The sequence below is a fragment of the Halichoeres trimaculatus genome, unplaced genomic scaffold (genome assembly GCF_033239565.1).
Source record: "Halichoeres trimaculatus isolate MK-OKI-2021-1 unplaced genomic scaffold, fHalTri1.1 fHalTri1_scaffold_11, whole genome shotgun sequence".
NCBI lineage: Eukaryota > Metazoa > Chordata > Actinopteri > Labriformes > Labridae > Halichoeres > Halichoeres trimaculatus.
In genome coordinates, this window is record NW_027437189.1 from 3,474,028 (window position 1) to 3,489,840 (window position 15,813).

At 46.5% G+C, this 15,813-nt stretch overlaps 1 protein-coding gene across 1 annotated transcript in view; it reads left to right on the forward strand.

Annotated features, from left to right (window-relative positions):
• Positions 1-15,813, forward strand: part of cacna1fb (calcium channel, voltage-dependent, L type, alpha 1F subunit) — a 45,348-nt gene that overhangs the window by 27,297 nt on the left and 2,238 nt on the right. Inside the window, exons 22-50 of the mRNA XM_074682307.1 lie at positions 854-983; positions 4,777-4,836; positions 4,925-5,031; positions 5,480-5,567; positions 5,671-5,778; positions 7,060-7,112; positions 7,214-7,360; positions 7,444-7,645; positions 7,751-7,909; positions 8,002-8,112; positions 9,539-9,622; positions 9,737-9,865; positions 9,949-10,014; positions 10,111-10,202; positions 10,313-10,472; positions 11,596-11,723; positions 11,817-11,913; positions 12,134-12,236; positions 12,332-12,433; positions 12,528-12,658; positions 12,762-12,890; positions 13,809-13,866; positions 14,045-14,261; positions 14,372-14,479; positions 14,567-14,703; positions 14,900-15,012; positions 15,101-15,290; positions 15,379-15,441; positions 15,704-15,804. Coding sequence (XP_074538408.1) covers positions 854-983; positions 4,777-4,836; positions 4,925-5,031; positions 5,480-5,567; positions 5,671-5,778; positions 7,060-7,112; positions 7,214-7,360; positions 7,444-7,645; positions 7,751-7,909; positions 8,002-8,112; positions 9,539-9,622; positions 9,737-9,865; positions 9,949-10,014; positions 10,111-10,202; positions 10,313-10,472; positions 11,596-11,723; positions 11,817-11,913; positions 12,134-12,236; positions 12,332-12,433; positions 12,528-12,658; positions 12,762-12,890; positions 13,809-13,866; positions 14,045-14,261; positions 14,372-14,479; positions 14,567-14,703; positions 14,900-15,012; positions 15,101-15,290; positions 15,379-15,441; positions 15,704-15,804 — 3,373 coding nt within the window. The remainder of the gene's footprint in view (positions 1-853; positions 984-4,776; positions 4,837-4,924; positions 5,032-5,479; positions 5,568-5,670; positions 5,779-7,059; positions 7,113-7,213; positions 7,361-7,443; positions 7,646-7,750; positions 7,910-8,001; positions 8,113-9,538; positions 9,623-9,736; positions 9,866-9,948; positions 10,015-10,110; positions 10,203-10,312; positions 10,473-11,595; positions 11,724-11,816; positions 11,914-12,133; positions 12,237-12,331; positions 12,434-12,527; positions 12,659-12,761; positions 12,891-13,808; positions 13,867-14,044; positions 14,262-14,371; positions 14,480-14,566; positions 14,704-14,899; positions 15,013-15,100; positions 15,291-15,378; positions 15,442-15,703; positions 15,805-15,813) is intronic.

The following is a 15,813-nucleotide window of genomic DNA, read 5'->3' on the forward strand; positions in this document are numbered from 1 at the left end:
AAGACCAACCTGTAAGCCCCTGTGTTATTGTTAGCATTAGCCTCAGTAAGACCAACTTGTGAGCCCCTGTATAACTGTTAGCATTAGCATCAGCCTCAGTACACCAGTCTGTGAGCCACTGTGTTACTGTTAGCATTAGCCTCAAGAGGACCAACCTGTAAGTCCCCCTGTTACAGTTCACATTAGGATTAGAATTAGCCTCGTTAAGACCAACCTGTGATCCTCTTCATAAAGTTAGCATTAGCATTAGCATTAGCCTCAGTAACACCAACCTGTTAGTCACCTGTGTTGCTGTTAGCATTAGCCTCATGAAGACCAACCTGTAAGTCCCCCTGTTACTGTTTGCATTAGCATTAGCATTAGCCAAGCCAACCTGTGAGCCCCCATGCTATTGTTAGCATCAGCCTTAGTAAGCCCAAACCTGTGATACCCCTGTTGCTGTTAGCATTAGCCTCAGGAAGACCAACCTGCAAGTCCTTGTGTTCCTGTTAGCATTTGCATTATCATTAGTCAGGCCAACCTGTGAGTCACCCTCTTACTATTAGTAATAGAATTAGCAGTAGCCTTAGTAAGGCCAACCTGTGAGCCTCCATGTTACTGTTAGCATTAGCGTCAGGAAGACCAACCTGTAAGTCCCAATTTTACGGTAAGCATTAGCATTAGCCTCAGTAAGCTCAACCTGTGACCTCAACTGTTGCTGTAAGCATTAGCCCCAGTTAACCCCAAATTGGGATTCCCCTCTGTTTGTGTTAGCATTAGCATTAGCCTCTGTAAACCCCAGCTTGTGATCCCCTCTGTTACTGTTAGCATTAGCGTTATCACTAACAGCTCTTTTCTATCTGATTCTTTGCAGGATTCGTGTGTTCTGTCACTATCTGATCCACCACCATATCTTCACCAACCTCATCCTCGTCTTCATCATCCTCAGCAGCTGCTCATTGGCTGCTGAGGATCCAATCAGAGCGCACTCCTTCAGAAACAACGTGAGTCCATCAGACGGGGTTATTCGTGATGATGAAGCTAGCATCATCGCTAAGCTAACAGCTGGAGTCCTGCGAGTGTGTGTGTGTGTGTGGGGGGGTGTTCAAACTGTGAGCCAATCACAGGAGGTTTATCGTGGCGCTGTCATAATGATGATGGCGATGTTGGCTCACCTCTGGGGTTTGAGGCGGAGGGGGCGGGGCTTCAGCAGATTACACGGCAGAAGTGGGTCAACGACTAACCCGGTTACAGAGGAAACACAGGGAGAGCAAATCACCGGTTTACCGTCTGATCCTGAGAACACACACACACACACACACACACACACACACACACACACACACACACACACACACACACACACACACACACACACACACACACACACACTCTCTCTCATTGTGCAGCTGCTGTCTTCATGCAAGACATAGCAATTAGCGGCAGCTGAGGAAAGACACGGCATCTAACATGCAATCACACACACACACACACACACACACACACACACACACACACACACACACACACACACACACACACACTCCTTTAGCTCAGTGTGAGTTATAAATAAAGACGTTGCGGCCTCAGTCCGTCTCGCTCTGACTGACGATGGTCACATTTTTACATCACCTGGTTTTCAGCAGCTTAGTCCTCGCTCGCTGCTGATTGGTGGATTTCAGTTTGAAGGAGCCGCGATGAAAAATTCACGTCACATTTAACCTGTTTGAGTTCAGGTCTGTGCTGGTCTGGCAGTTTTAGGGGGCGCCCCATGTACAGAGAATGTTATCCTCTTCGGTGGTGGTCTTCCTGTCTCTCCTCAGTCGTCCTCTCAGTGAACTCAAAACGACCCAGAAAGAAGTGAAACATGTTTAACCCAAACCAAAAACTTTACGACTCTCAGGATTATTCCTCCTGTAGGTCTGAACTTTGGACTTGTTGCTCTTAACTTTGGGGGGACTCAGACTCACTCAGAGTCTACGTCGATGTATTTAAAACAAGTCAGTACCAAATAGTGGCAGTAGATGGCGCTAGTGTTTCATACAAAGCCTCTTATTTTTGCCAGATGCTGAAGCAGTGACTCAGCAGTTTACAAATAGCAGGTCCAGCGGAACAGGAAGTTGTACAACTAAAAAACTAAAAAAACAACAACAGCTGATCGTCAAAATAAGACAAAGTGTGATCAAAAATAAAACAAACAGGACACAATTTTGCCCCCCAGCTGGGCGTTCAATCATATTTTGACCAGTCAAGATGGTGGTTTTGTTAGTTTTTCTCCACCTAAGAGGAAAGTTTGTGTTTTGCCAACCAGGGGGAAACAGGATTTGGCTCAAAAGAGGGCACTGTAGGAAGTGATTCTGCCCCCCAAAAAGCTCTACAGCGTGCATTTTGGTTACAAAAGAGGCAATTTAGCACATGTTTTGGCTCCCACTTTGTGTAGGGTTTTGGCTCCAAAGACAGCAGTTAGGCACATGATATGGCTTCTAAAGATAAACTATTTTGTGTTTTCAACCTCAAAAGTGCTCTTTGGGGCACAATTTTTCCCTTGAAGGGGGATTTGTGTAGTTATTGGCTCCAAAGAGGGCCCGTTAGCGCACTTTTTGTCTCCAAATAGGGCACTTTGGCACACATTTTGGTTCCTAAAGGGGGGTTTGTGCAGGTTTTTGCTCCACAGAGGGCCCGTTAGCACACTTTTTGTCTCCAAATAGGGCACTTTGGCACACATTTTGGTTCCTAAAGGGGGGTTTGTGCAGGTTTTTGCTCCACAGAGTGCCCTTTAGCACACTAGCTTGAGAAAGAGCACCTTAGCACACATTCTGGTTCAAAAAAGGGGCCCTCAAGCGCAATTTTTGGTTCCTAAAGGGAGCTTTGTGTTGATTAAGGCTTAATAGAGGGCATTCAGGAACAAGTTTTGGCATCCAAAGGGGGCTTTGTGTGTGCTTTTTCTCCACAGGGGGCACACACTTCATTACAATTTTTGGCTTCTAAAGGGGCACTTTGGCTCACGTTTTGGCTCAAAAAAGGTCCCTTCAGCCCAATTTTTGGCTCCAAAGTGAGCTTTGTGTAGGGTTTTGTTTGACAGAGAGCTCCTTAGCACACATTTTGGTTCAAAAAAGGGCACTTTAGCACATGTTTTGGCTTCAAAAGGGAGCTTTGTGTTGATTAAGGCTTACTAGAGGGCACTCAGGAACACGTTTTGGCTGCCAAAGGAGGCTGTGTGTGTGTTTTGTCTCCACAAGGGGCACTTTAGCACACATTTCAGCCCCAAAAAGGGGCTCTTTCGCCCAATTTTTGGCTCCAAAGTGAACTCTGTGCGAGTTTCTGCCTAACAGAGGGCACTGTAGCACACATTTTGGCTCCAAAGAGGGCCCTAAAGTGTACTTTTTGGCTCCTAAAAGGGCACTTTAGCACACATTTCAGCCCCAAAAAGGGGCTCTTTCGCCCAATTTTTGGCTCCAAAGTGAACTCTGTGCGAGTTTCTGCCTAACAGAGGGCACTGTAGCACACATTTTGGCTCCAAAGAGGGCCCTAAAGTGTACTTTTTGGCTCCTAAAAGGGCACTTTAGCGCACATTTTGGCTCAGAAGAGGGCGCTTTGCCACATGCTTTGGTCCCCAAAGGGGCTTTGTGCAGGTTTTTGCTTCACAGAGGGCCCTTTAGCACACTAGCTTGAGAAAGAGCACCTTAGCACACATTCTGGTTCAAAAAAGGGGCCCTCAAGCACAATTTTGGGCTCCGAAAGGGGCACTTTAGCACATGTTTTGGCTCCAAAAGGGAGCTTTGTGTTGATTAAGGCTTAATAGAGGGGACTCAGGAACACGTTTTGGCAGCCAAAGGAAGCTTCGTGTGTGTTTTGTCTCCACAGGGGGCACTTTAGCACACATTTCAGCCCCAAAAAGGGCTCTTTAGCTTAATTCTTGGCTCCAAAGTGAACTCTGTGCGGGCTTTTGCTTAATAGATGGCATTTAAGTGCACATTTTGGCTCCAAAGAGGGCCCTAAAGCGCACTTATCGGCACTGAATTGGGCCATTTAGTGCTTGTTTTTGCTCCCAAAGGAGGCTTTGTTGGGGTACTTGCTTGACAGGGGGCACTTTAGCGCACATTTTGGCTCAGAAGAGGGCGCTTTACCACATGCTTTGGCTCCCAAAGGGGCTTTGTGTCGGTTTTGGCTCAATAGAGGGCACTTAGGCTCATAATCTGGCTTCCCAAAGGGGCCTTTTGGGCATATTTTGGCTTTTGAGGGGGGCTTTGTGTGGGTTTTGGCTTCAAAGAGGGCACTCTAGCAAAAGTTTTAACTCTCAAGAGGAGATATCAGCGTGCCATTAACAATTGGTCTAAAGAGGGCGACACTGACCCCCTCCCTCCCCTGTGGGCACACAGGAGCTGTTGACTACAACAGCAAATAGACATAATAAGTGGAGTCAGACCAGGAGTCAACAGGTCTGAGGTTTTACAGCCCAACATAAACCAGAAGAGGATCCTCTTTGAGATGAGAATCCAGACTGGAAACATCTGAGCTCCTCTCCTCTGACCTGAGTCGTGTGGTCTTGACCTTTGGGTTTTTTGAGGGCCCTGTCACCGGAAAATTTCAAATCCCTGCAACTCCCATTGATTTTGGACTTTTTTTGGTCTCTTGAAGACAAAGACTCTGACAGAAAGAGACGTTTCTCAAACTGAAGCAGCAGACGTCAGTGACATCAGAAACCTCAGGGGAGGAGATCAGTTAAATGTGGAGTTTCTCTGCTGCCTGATTAAATCTCCTCGTCAGTTTCTGATTCTTCTGTGTTTGTTTGTTCAGATTCTGGGTTACGCAGATTACGCCTTCACCTCCATCTTCACCGTAGAGATCCTGTTAAAGGTAAAATAATCACCACTGCAGATCCAGACTCTAACCTCCACTCTTTTTTCCTACGTATTAACAGCGACTGCGTCTTTCTCTCGCTCAGATGACGGTCCACGGGGCGTTCCTCCATCAGGGCTCGTTCTGCAGGAACTGGTTCAACTTGTTGGACCTCCTGGTGGTCAGCGTGTCTCTGGTCTCCTTCTTCCTTCAGTCAGTATCACCTCTCACTCTCTGTCTTCAGCAAACTTTTAAATGATCCTGAAACCTCAGAAAATCAGAGATTAAATCCTCCTCAGGTCATCCTGTGTGAGTGCTGCCCCCTGCTGGCAAACTCAGCAGCTGCAGCTCACCATGAACAAACTGACACCATAATAAAGAAAAGGCAGAGATCCTTCAAAATAAAAGCCTCACTGTGCAGCAAAATGAATAATCTCAATAATCTCAATAATCTAATCTTAAATTTGAGAGCAAAGGGTTAATTTAATCTAATCTGAGGTTTCAGATGAAATCATCAGCTCAGAAATAAACGCGTCTCATCGACCTCGAGGAATCTGTCTGACCATCTGGAGGCTCCTGTAAACACAGACTGACCCTGTGTGTGTGTGTGTGTGTGTGTGTGTGTGTGTGTGTGTGTGTGTGTGTGTGTGTGTGCGCGCAGTTCGAGTGCAATCTCTGTGGTGAAGATTCTGCGAGTCCTCCGAGTGCTCCGACCCCTGAGAGCCATCAACAGAGCCAAAGGACTCAAGGTAAGTCCGACCCAGGGTCTGAGACGGGGGATCAAAACCTGATACCTGTTCACAGTTTAACGAAGTGTGTGTGTGTGTGTGTGTGTGTGTGTGTGTGTTCCAGCACGTGGTCCAGTGTGTGTTTGTGGCCATCAGGACGATCGGGAACATCATGATCGTCACGACTCTGCTTCAGTTCATGTTCGCCTGCATCGGAGTCCAGCTCTTCAAGGTCAGACCTTGATCCTCCTTGGACCAGTTCCTGATCCTCGAGACTCTGACACACTGCACAGAGCGGGGGCATACATGGCCGCCATATTGGTAGTAGCATCCTGGAGAGATGAGCAAAACGAGCCCATATATTTATTTACAATTTAACTTAGCAGATGTTTTTATCCAAAGTGACCAACAACTGTGCAGTTGGGGGTATGATGCCTTGCTCAAGGGAACCTCACCAGTGCTCAAGTTATGCTAACACCTCTCCAGCTTTTAGCCCAGTTCCAAATCTTTATCTATGCTAGGACTTAAACCAGGAACCCGCTGGTCACAAAGCCAAGTCCTTATGGACCGAGCTACCACCGCCAACATGCCTCCTTACTGTTTTAGGATCGTACTGGTCTTCAGTTCTGACCCTCAGCAGAGTCCCCTTAAAGTGATACTCCAGGATGGATCAAGTTGGGTCCTATCACCAGGTTTAGGGCAGAAATTACCCTTACAGCAGTGTTTTTGTGCAGCAGAAGCCCAGAGCGCTCGCACCAAACACCCCCTCCCTGCTCCTCTGCAGGTTTCCTCTGCACTCAGACGGGGCCATATTTTACTTGACCAAAAACACAAATAAACGGACTCCCACTGAAAAAATCTGATATGGGTCTGCATTCACGCTTTATTTAGAGAATTTTCAGCGCGTTACTTTCACACAAAAACACCGCTAAATAAGGCTCTAGTTCTCATTGTGTCGTAAAACGGCGCTCCCTCCGCTGCAGAGCCACAGCTGGCTACGAGGCGCTCGCCGCTTAGTGTATCAGTCCGTGCGCGCAACGTGCCAGATATAAACAAACGCAGGTAGTCCGCCAGGACGAAGAGACACAAGTCAGTCCATCAGTGTTTTCGTGCAAACACAGATTTTTTTTTTCACTATGTTTTAGCATTTTTGGATGAAACGTTGTGTAACTGGGGCCTAAACCCTCCTACTGCCATTACCAATATGGTTGTCAAATTGACGGACCTCATGGGGGTTCAACACAACAAACGCAGTGTAAAACTTAATTTATGTCATCAGTTGAACTGAAAAAGCGACCCTCAGCTCACCCAGATGGTTTTGGCTCATAGATCAGGATATAAAAGGGATCCAGGATCTCAGGACCTGGCTCCTGCCCACAGCGCCAAAAGAATCAGATTCTGGTTAAATGACCATGATACGAGACCCAGCTGTACATGCGTGTGTTGTCAAATGTAATGTGTCTAACAGAGGTCATGTGACCCTCTGACGCATCACTTCCTGTTTGTGTTTCAGGGTAAATTTTATCGCTGCACGGACGAGGCCAAACACACTCCTGAGCAGTGCAAGTGAGTGTTTGACCTTTGAACCCGGAAGCATCACGCTGCTATACGGGCTGAGTCATGACACCACTGTGTGCGTGTGTGTGTGTGTGTGTGTGTGTGTTCAGGGGGACCTTCGTAGTGTACAAAGACGGGGACGTGAACCACCCGATGGTCCGGGAGAGGATCTGGCAGAACAGCGACTTTAACTTTGACAACGTGCTGATGGGGATGATGGCGCTCTTCACCGTCTCCACCTTCGAGGGCTGGCCGGCGTGAGTCTTTGAATCTGAATGAACACACACACACAGACACACACACACACACACAAACACTGATTTGACCCCTGTGTGTCCAGGCTGCTGTATAAAGCCATCGACGCCAACGGCGAGAACTCTGGTCCCATCTACAACTACCGCGTGGAGATCTCCATCTTCTTCATCGTCTACATCATCATCATCGCCTTCTTCATGATGAACATCTTCGTGGGTTTTGTCATCATCACCTTCAGGGAGCAGGGAGAGCAGGAGTACAAGAACTGTGAGCTGGACAAGAACCAGGTACCAAACGCGGTCCACAGAGTCAACAGAGTCCTGCAGATCTACCTGACTGTTTCTGAGACAAACCGCGTGTGTGTGTGTGTGTGTGTGTGTGTCTGTGTGTAGCGGCAGTGTGTGGAGTACGCCCTAAAGGCTCAGCCCCTCAAACTCTACATCCCAAAGAACCCAGTCCAGTATAAGTTCTGGTCCATCATCAACTCCACGGGCTTCGAGTACGTCATGTTCGTCCTGATTCTGCTCAACACGGTGACTCTGGCCGTCCAGGTGAGGAACACGCTCTGAGCTCAGGTCACGCTGGTTCAGAGGGTCCAGTTTCTGGTTCTGGACTCATGCTGTGGTGTGTTTTTGTGGTGCAGCACTACGAGCAGTCGAAGACGTTCAGCTACATCATGGACATCCTGAACATGGTGTTCACCGGACTCTTCACCGTGGAGATGCTGCTCAAGCTGCTCGCGCTCAGACTGAGGGTAAGACCATCCAAGACTAACCAGAACCAACCACAACTAACCAGAACCAACCACAACTAACCAGAACCAACCACAACTAACCAAAACCAATCAAGAACAACCAGAACAACCCCAAAACGCACCGGAACTTACCAAAACATAACAACCAGAACAAACCATACCTAACTACAACAGAACTGACCAGAACCAATCAGCTAACCAAAATCAACCAAAACCAACCAGATATTACTATAACCAAACACAACCAACCAGAACCAACCCAAAACAACTGGAACCAACTGAAAACAAACCCCAAACCAAAACTACCAAAACTATCCAAAACCAACCAAAGCCAACAGAACCAAAAAACATCAGGAACTAACCATAAACAACCAGAACACACCAAAAAACAACACTAACAAAAAACTTAACCAACCCAAGAACTAACCAGAACTATCAGACCAACCAAAATCAACCAAAACACACCAAAAACACACCAAAAACCAAACAACCAGAACCAACAAAACCTTTCCAAAACCAAACAAAACCAACCCACAACCGAACAACCAGAACCATCAAAACCCTTACAAAACCAACCAAAACCAACCCAAAACCAAACAACCTGAACCAACCAGAGCAATGAAGAACATACTTAAATTAACTAGAAGTAACTAGAACTAGCTCAAAAAAACCAAGACCAACCCAAAACCAACACAACCAACCAGAGCATACCTGGACTATCCAGAACCAACAGAACCAACCAAGACTAACTGAAAAACAAACAAAACCAACAAGAACTAACCAAAACTTACCAGAAGAAACCAAATCTGCAGAAGACAGACCCAAAACCAAAAATACCAACCAGGACTAAGCTAAATAACCAAAAGTGAATAAACCCACCAGAACTTTCCAGAACTGACCAGAACAAAACAAAACTAATCAGACCTGACAAGAACCAATCAGAACTGACAAAAAATAACCATGATTCCAATTATGAAGAAAGATCCACTTCATGATGCTCCAATCAATGGATTATGCCAAAGCTCCACCTGGTGTTCAGAGCAGGAATTACAGGCAAAATATTACCACACCGTGTTTTTGGGTGTGCAAAAAAAAATACACATTTTAGCTCCAACATAATCATGTTCCAACCCAAACAGGCAGATTTATGTGACCTAACTCGCTTTCTTTGTTGTAGCCTCAAATGTCCTAATCCTCCGAGTCACAGAGCTCCACATCTGTGTCACTACGCCGCTAAAAATAGTCCCACAAAATGCACAGCTGCTCCACTTCATGAAAACTGCGGAGTAAATATATAACGAGTCATTAGCAGGAACCAATGAGCTTTGAGCTTTAAGCCAGAGACAGGAAGTCAGAAATTTGCTAGATGAGGTCACACACTGTACAGAAACCATGTGTGTGTGTGTGTGTTTATCTTTTCTCGCAGCATTATTTCATCGACGCCTGGAACTCATTTGACGCCCTCATTGTGGTCGGCAGCGTGGTGGACATCGTGGTCACAGAGTTCAGCGTGAGTACGAAAACTAATTAAAGAGGAAAACCTTCAGTGTGTGCTCAGAGTTACTTTATCACGCTGCCCCCTGGTGGCGCTGAGGAGAATGACCTGTCTCTGTCTGTCTCTCAGAGTGGGGAGGACAGCTCTCGGGTGTCCATCACATTCTTCCGTCTCTTTCGAGTGATGCGATTGGTCAAGCTGCTGAGTAAAGGGGAGGGGATTCGGACCCTGCTGTGGACTTTCATTAAATCACTGCAGGTAGAGGGCGGGGCTTAAAGAGAGGGGGCGGGGCCACATTCACTGAGACGGCGTCAGCAGGCTAAAACTCTCTCTGTCCTCAGGCTCTGCCGTACGTCGCTCTTCTCATCGCCATGATCTTCTTCATCTACGCCGTCATCGGGATGCAGGTGAGGGTGTACACAGGATGTCCTGTAGGGGGCGCTCTGACCACTTCTCTAACCCGAGATCTGTTTCTTTTGTCTGTTTGACTGTCTCTCTGTCAGACGTTTGGGAAGGTGGCGATGCAGGATCACACTCAGATCAACAGGAACAACAACTTCCAGACCTTTCCTCAGGCCGTGCTGCTCCTCTTCAGGTCAGATCCTGATCCTGATCCTGGGCCTTATACAAAAACTTTGAGTCCTCATCACATTTCTGTTCATTGAGAAAGCTCTGCTGTGTGTGCATGTGTGTGTGTGTGTGCAGGTGTGCCACAGGTGAGGCGTGGCAGGAGATCATGTTGGCGAGTCTTCCAGGAAAACGCTGCGACCCCGAGTCCGACTACGAGCCGGGAGAGGAGTTCAGCTGTGGGAGCAACTTCGCCATCGTTTACTTCATCAGCTTCTTCATGCTGTGTGCTTTCCTGGTACTGAACACACACACACACACACACACACACACACACACACACACACACACACACACACACACACACACACACACACACACACACACACACACACACACATACACACACACACATAGACACACAGCTGCATAAACACTATAAACACAGTTGTACACGTTTGTTCTCAAATACACACACCTATTATTGTCTTTGTTTACTTTTTTTTTATATTGTTGTCTTTTCTTTTACATTGATAGCTTTGTTGTTGTTAATGATGTTGTTTATGTTGTTGTTTACATTGTTGTTTACTATACTGTTTATGTTGCTGTTTTTGTTGTTAACATTTGAGTGTTTAAATTGTTGTTAACATAGTTGTTGTTTATGTAGTTGTTTATATGGTTTATTTTGTTATTTGCATCATCTTGTTTATGTTGTTGTTTACATGATTGTTTATGCTGTTTATTTTTTGTACACTTAGTTTTTGTTGTTTACTTTGTTGTTGACATCGTTGGTGTTTACATTGTTTATATTGTTGTTTACATTGTTGTTTACATAAGTTTTGTCGTTGTTAACATTGTCATGTTTGTGTTGTTGTATACGTTGTTGTTTATGTTGTTTACACTGTTTACGTAGTTTAAATAATTGTTGTTTATGTTGCTTTCTATATTGTGTATGCTGTTTACTTCGTTGTTGTTCACCTTGTTGATGTTTACTTTGATGTTTACATTGTTGGTATTTACGTTTTTTATACTTTTGTTGGTGTTTACATTGTTTATTTGGTTGTTTACATTACTGTTTACATTAGTTTAGTTGTCGTTTGCATTGTCATGTTTACATTGTCTTGTTTATGTTGTATATATTGTTGTTTATGTTGTTTACTCTGTTTACATTGTTTAAATCATTGTTGTTTAAGTCATTTTCTATATTGTTTATGCTGTTGTTTACTTTTTTGTATCTCACATTGTTGTTGTTTACCTCATTGTTTATATTATTGGTGTTTACATTGTTTATATTGTTGTTTACATCAGTTAATTTGTTTACATTGTCGGGTTTATATTGTCTTGTTTATTTTGTATACACTGTTGTTTATGTTGTTTTTATTTTTGTCAGTTTAACTCTCTGCTTGTCTTCGTCTCCTCAGATCATTAACTTGTTCGTCGCCGTCATTATGGATAACTTTGACTATCTGACACGTGATTGGTCGATTTTGGGGCCGCATCATTTGGACGAGTTTAAGAGGATCTGGTCTGAATACGATCCAGAAGCTAAGTACGTCTGATTCACGTCAGTCTGTGGTTAGCCTAGCTTAGCATAAAGAGTGTAAGTGAAGGGAAACTGTTAGCTCACGCTCCGTGTTTTCAGGGGTCGGATCAAACACCTGGACGTGGTCGCTCTGCTCAGGAGGATCCAGCCTCCTCTGGGTTTCGGGAAGCTCTGTCCTCACAGGGTGGCCTGTAAGGTGAGTTAACCTCACACACACCTGGGCTCAGGTAAAGAATGAGATAATTCCCACCTGGAGTCCCTCAGGGCTCTGCTCTAGGTCCTCTGAGACTGGATGAGTAAACTGAAGGGCTGAGATAAGATGATGGAAGTGCTCTCTGATGTTTGACCTTGTTTCACCTGCTGTTAAAGTCACTTTCACACCTGTAGTCTAAGCTCCTCCCCCTCCTCTTCCTCAGCGTCTGGTGGCGATGAACATGCCTCTGAACGCTGACGGGATGGTCACCTTTAACGCCACGCTCTTCGCTCTGGTCCGCACTGCACTCAAGATCAAAACTGAAGGTACCTGATTGGTTGACAGGGGATGTAACTGGTGTTATAGGACTGACGTGAGTCATTATTTACCTGTGGCCCCGCCCACTTTGTGCTGTCACCAGGTATACCTGACCAGGAGAACGAGGAGCTGAGGGCCATCATCAAGAAGATCTGGAAGAGGATGAAACCCAAACTCCTGGACGAGGTGATCCCGCCTCACGAAGGTACGACAAAAGACGCTGCCAAAACTGACGCTGACACACCTGACAGACCTGTCTCACCTCTCTTACACCTGTCTCACCTGTCTCACCTGTACAGAGGAGGAGGTGACTGTGGGGAAGTTTTATGCCACATTCCTGATCCAGGATTATTTCAGAAAGTTCAGGAAGAGGAAGGAGAAAGGAGACCTGACAGGAGAGGCTAACGAGACAAACCCGTCTGCCGTACAGGTACCACTAACTGTCTACCTGTCTACCTGTCTACCTGTCTGTCTTTCTGCTGTTAAAAAAATGATAAATAGGATTTTGTATCACTCATTCTGTGTGTTCCCAGCTGTGTAAGGCTGGTCTGCAGACCCTCCAGGATCTGGGTCCTGAGATGCGTCTGGCTCTGAATGAGGACCTGGATGAGGACGAGGAGGGAATGATGGAGGACGAGGAGCTGGAGAACTCTGGATACAAGGTCCACACCATCACCCCCACCCCCACCTTTACCCATACCTTAACTTTCACTATTACCCTCACCCTCACTTAACCCTCACCCTAACGTTTACTTTCACCTTAATCTTTACCCTCACCCAAACCCTCACCTTTACCCTCGCTCACAACCGCACCCTCACCCTCAACCTCATCCCCACCTTAGAGCCTCAACTTAACCTTTACCTTTACCCTCACCCACACCCTTACTCCCACCTTCACTCTCACCCTTACCTTTACTTTCACCTTTACCCTCACCTTTATTCTCATCTTCACCCTTACTTTCACTTTCACCTTTACCTTTACACTCACCCACACCTGTGGCCTCAACTTAAGGCTATTAAATCCCTCTGCAGCTTTTTCCACCGGTCATACATTTCTCCAATATTCAGTCTCTGTTGGCACCTGTATGGCTCATAATTCTTCCTTGCTTCAGCCTTTTCCTCGAAACTTTTTCGTTTTCTTACCTTCCCTCGGGAGGGTAACAGTAACAGCTTCCTGGTTTTGGTCTTCTCTGGCTCCATGACGCTTTAGTGGCTGAGCAGCTAGATGACGTGAGAGAGGTAGTGGGGAAGGACGAGGTGGGACCATGGGATTGTTCAACTAGTATGCAGCTTTGCAGCGGATATACTGAATGGATTTTTTTTGTTCTTTTTGGTCTTTATATTGTGTAGATTGGACCATAACAGCCCTATAAACTGTGTTATTAAGATATACAAAGCTTCCAAATCGTACACCATAGCTTTAACCTTCACCTTTACTCTCACCCTCACCTTTACCTCAATGTGAATAATAATTATTCAGTTTAGTGTATTTCAGTGACGAAGCAGGTTGGTAATGATAATTGCATAAATACTGTGTGTGTGTGTTTTCTGACTGTGTGTCCCTGTGTGTTTCTCTTTAGGGTGAAAACGGTTATGGTCCTGATAAAGATCGACGTGGCTCTTTACTGACCCCTACAGGTAAACTTCTGTAACATCTTCAGCTTTTCTGACCCAAACCTTTCCTTCCTTTAATCCTTGTTCCCTTCTTTTCTTCCTGCCTTCCTCCTGCCTTCCTTCACTCCTTAACTAATGAGTGTTAAGTGATATTTACCTACAGGTGTGACTCCACCTGATCTCTCTGATGTCATCTCTGCAGGTCCTGGGGGCGTGGTCGGTGATGGGGGTGTGTCTAATGGCGGTCTAATCCACCGCGTTGGGTCACTCACTAAGATGCCGAACGGCAGCGAACATGATGATCATCATCGCCGTGGAGACCACACGAGGTCGTCTGTCAATCATTATCACCACCGCCAATCAGGAAAGAACGGGCTGCTAGACCACGCCCACCAGAGGCCGTACTACAAACATGGACGGTATGCAGGGGGGTGGATACATGCAGGGTACTAATGGAGATCCTCTGCTGAGAGGACACTGGGCTTTGATTGACAGGTGTCTCAGCCAATCACAGCTTGTCTTTCCACAGGAGGGACTCCAGGGACAGATACTGGAGGAACGGAGACATGGAGACGTACGACGGACAACATTACTACAGCCGAGAGGACGACAATGACAGCCTCAGCTCCAGAGACAGGTAGGAGAGACAGACAGACAGGTAGATGGGAGCGACAGGTGATGGAGAGACAGAAAGTGAAACTAAAGTGTGTGTATGTCCCTACAGACACTACCATGATGAGCCTCCTCTGTACAGAGATCACTATGATAACCACGCCCCCTACAGCAACAGTAACTATGGCAACAGCTACAATGACAGCCGGAGGACAACTCGGCGACGCCTACTTCCTGCAACGCCCACAGGTGAGAGAAACAACATGTAGCAGGTGTCATGTTATAACGATGGTTGGTGCTGCCCTCATGTGGCTCCTGTGTGTCACTACAAATCACGGTGGGACTGAATCTTTAACACACGTTGATGAAGTTTAAATGTTCATGTTGGTTCCTGATTTCACCAGCAGGGGGCGCTGTGTGACTCTATCTGCTCTGTTGCTCGCAGGTCGGAAACCGTCGTTTAACATCCAGTGTCTGAGGAGACAGGGCAGCAGTGACGACCTGCCCATCCCTGGGACGTACCACCCCACCTCGCCACCACGCCGCACACGCATGCAGGTACACACACACACACTCACACACACACAGGCAGATTTCTCCCTTACAGTAATCTCACCTTCATCCTCCTCTTCCTCTTCTTCCTCAGCAAACATACAGCAGCTACGAGTCTCGTCACGCCACCGGTCAGTCTCCCGCTGCCTCCTCGGCGTCCTGGGCAAACCCGTGTCCTCGCCGAGGGCGCCTCCTCTATGCTCCTCTCATCCTGGTGGAGGAGGAGGGCACCCAGCCCTGGGGAGGAGGAGGAGGAGGAGAGATGAAGAAGGGAGTAGGAAGAGGTGAGAAGCAAGCAGAGGTGGAGTTTTATTATTTTATTCGTTTAATATTTGGGAACGTCTGAGTGAGTCTGAGCTTTCTGTCCACCAGGGGTCAGTGTGACAGGAGCAGCTCCTAGACCAGCCTGGTACGGTGGCCCAGGAGGGACATCAGGTAAGAAACACTTTCATTGAACTTTAGTTTAGTTTGTATTTTAAATAAAGGTTATTCCTTGAAATATCCAGGATACTTCCTGTTTAGAGCCGCCTGACAGCCAATCAGAAGCTTTGTTACATAGAGTCTCACTCATGCTTCATGCTGATTGGCTCAGTCTTAATGCCAAGTTCCAAACATCATCAATGTTTGGTTTGAGATATTAAGAGAAACACATGGTCCTGTTGTCTAAACGTGTCATGTGATTGTGGTTGTGTTGTAGCTCCGCCCCCTTACAGGGCGTACACCACCCTCAGAGTGCCGTCCCAGCTGGGCGCTCAGCTCACAGAGAAGCGAGGATCAGCTGACAGCCTAGTGGAAGCGGTGAGCGAG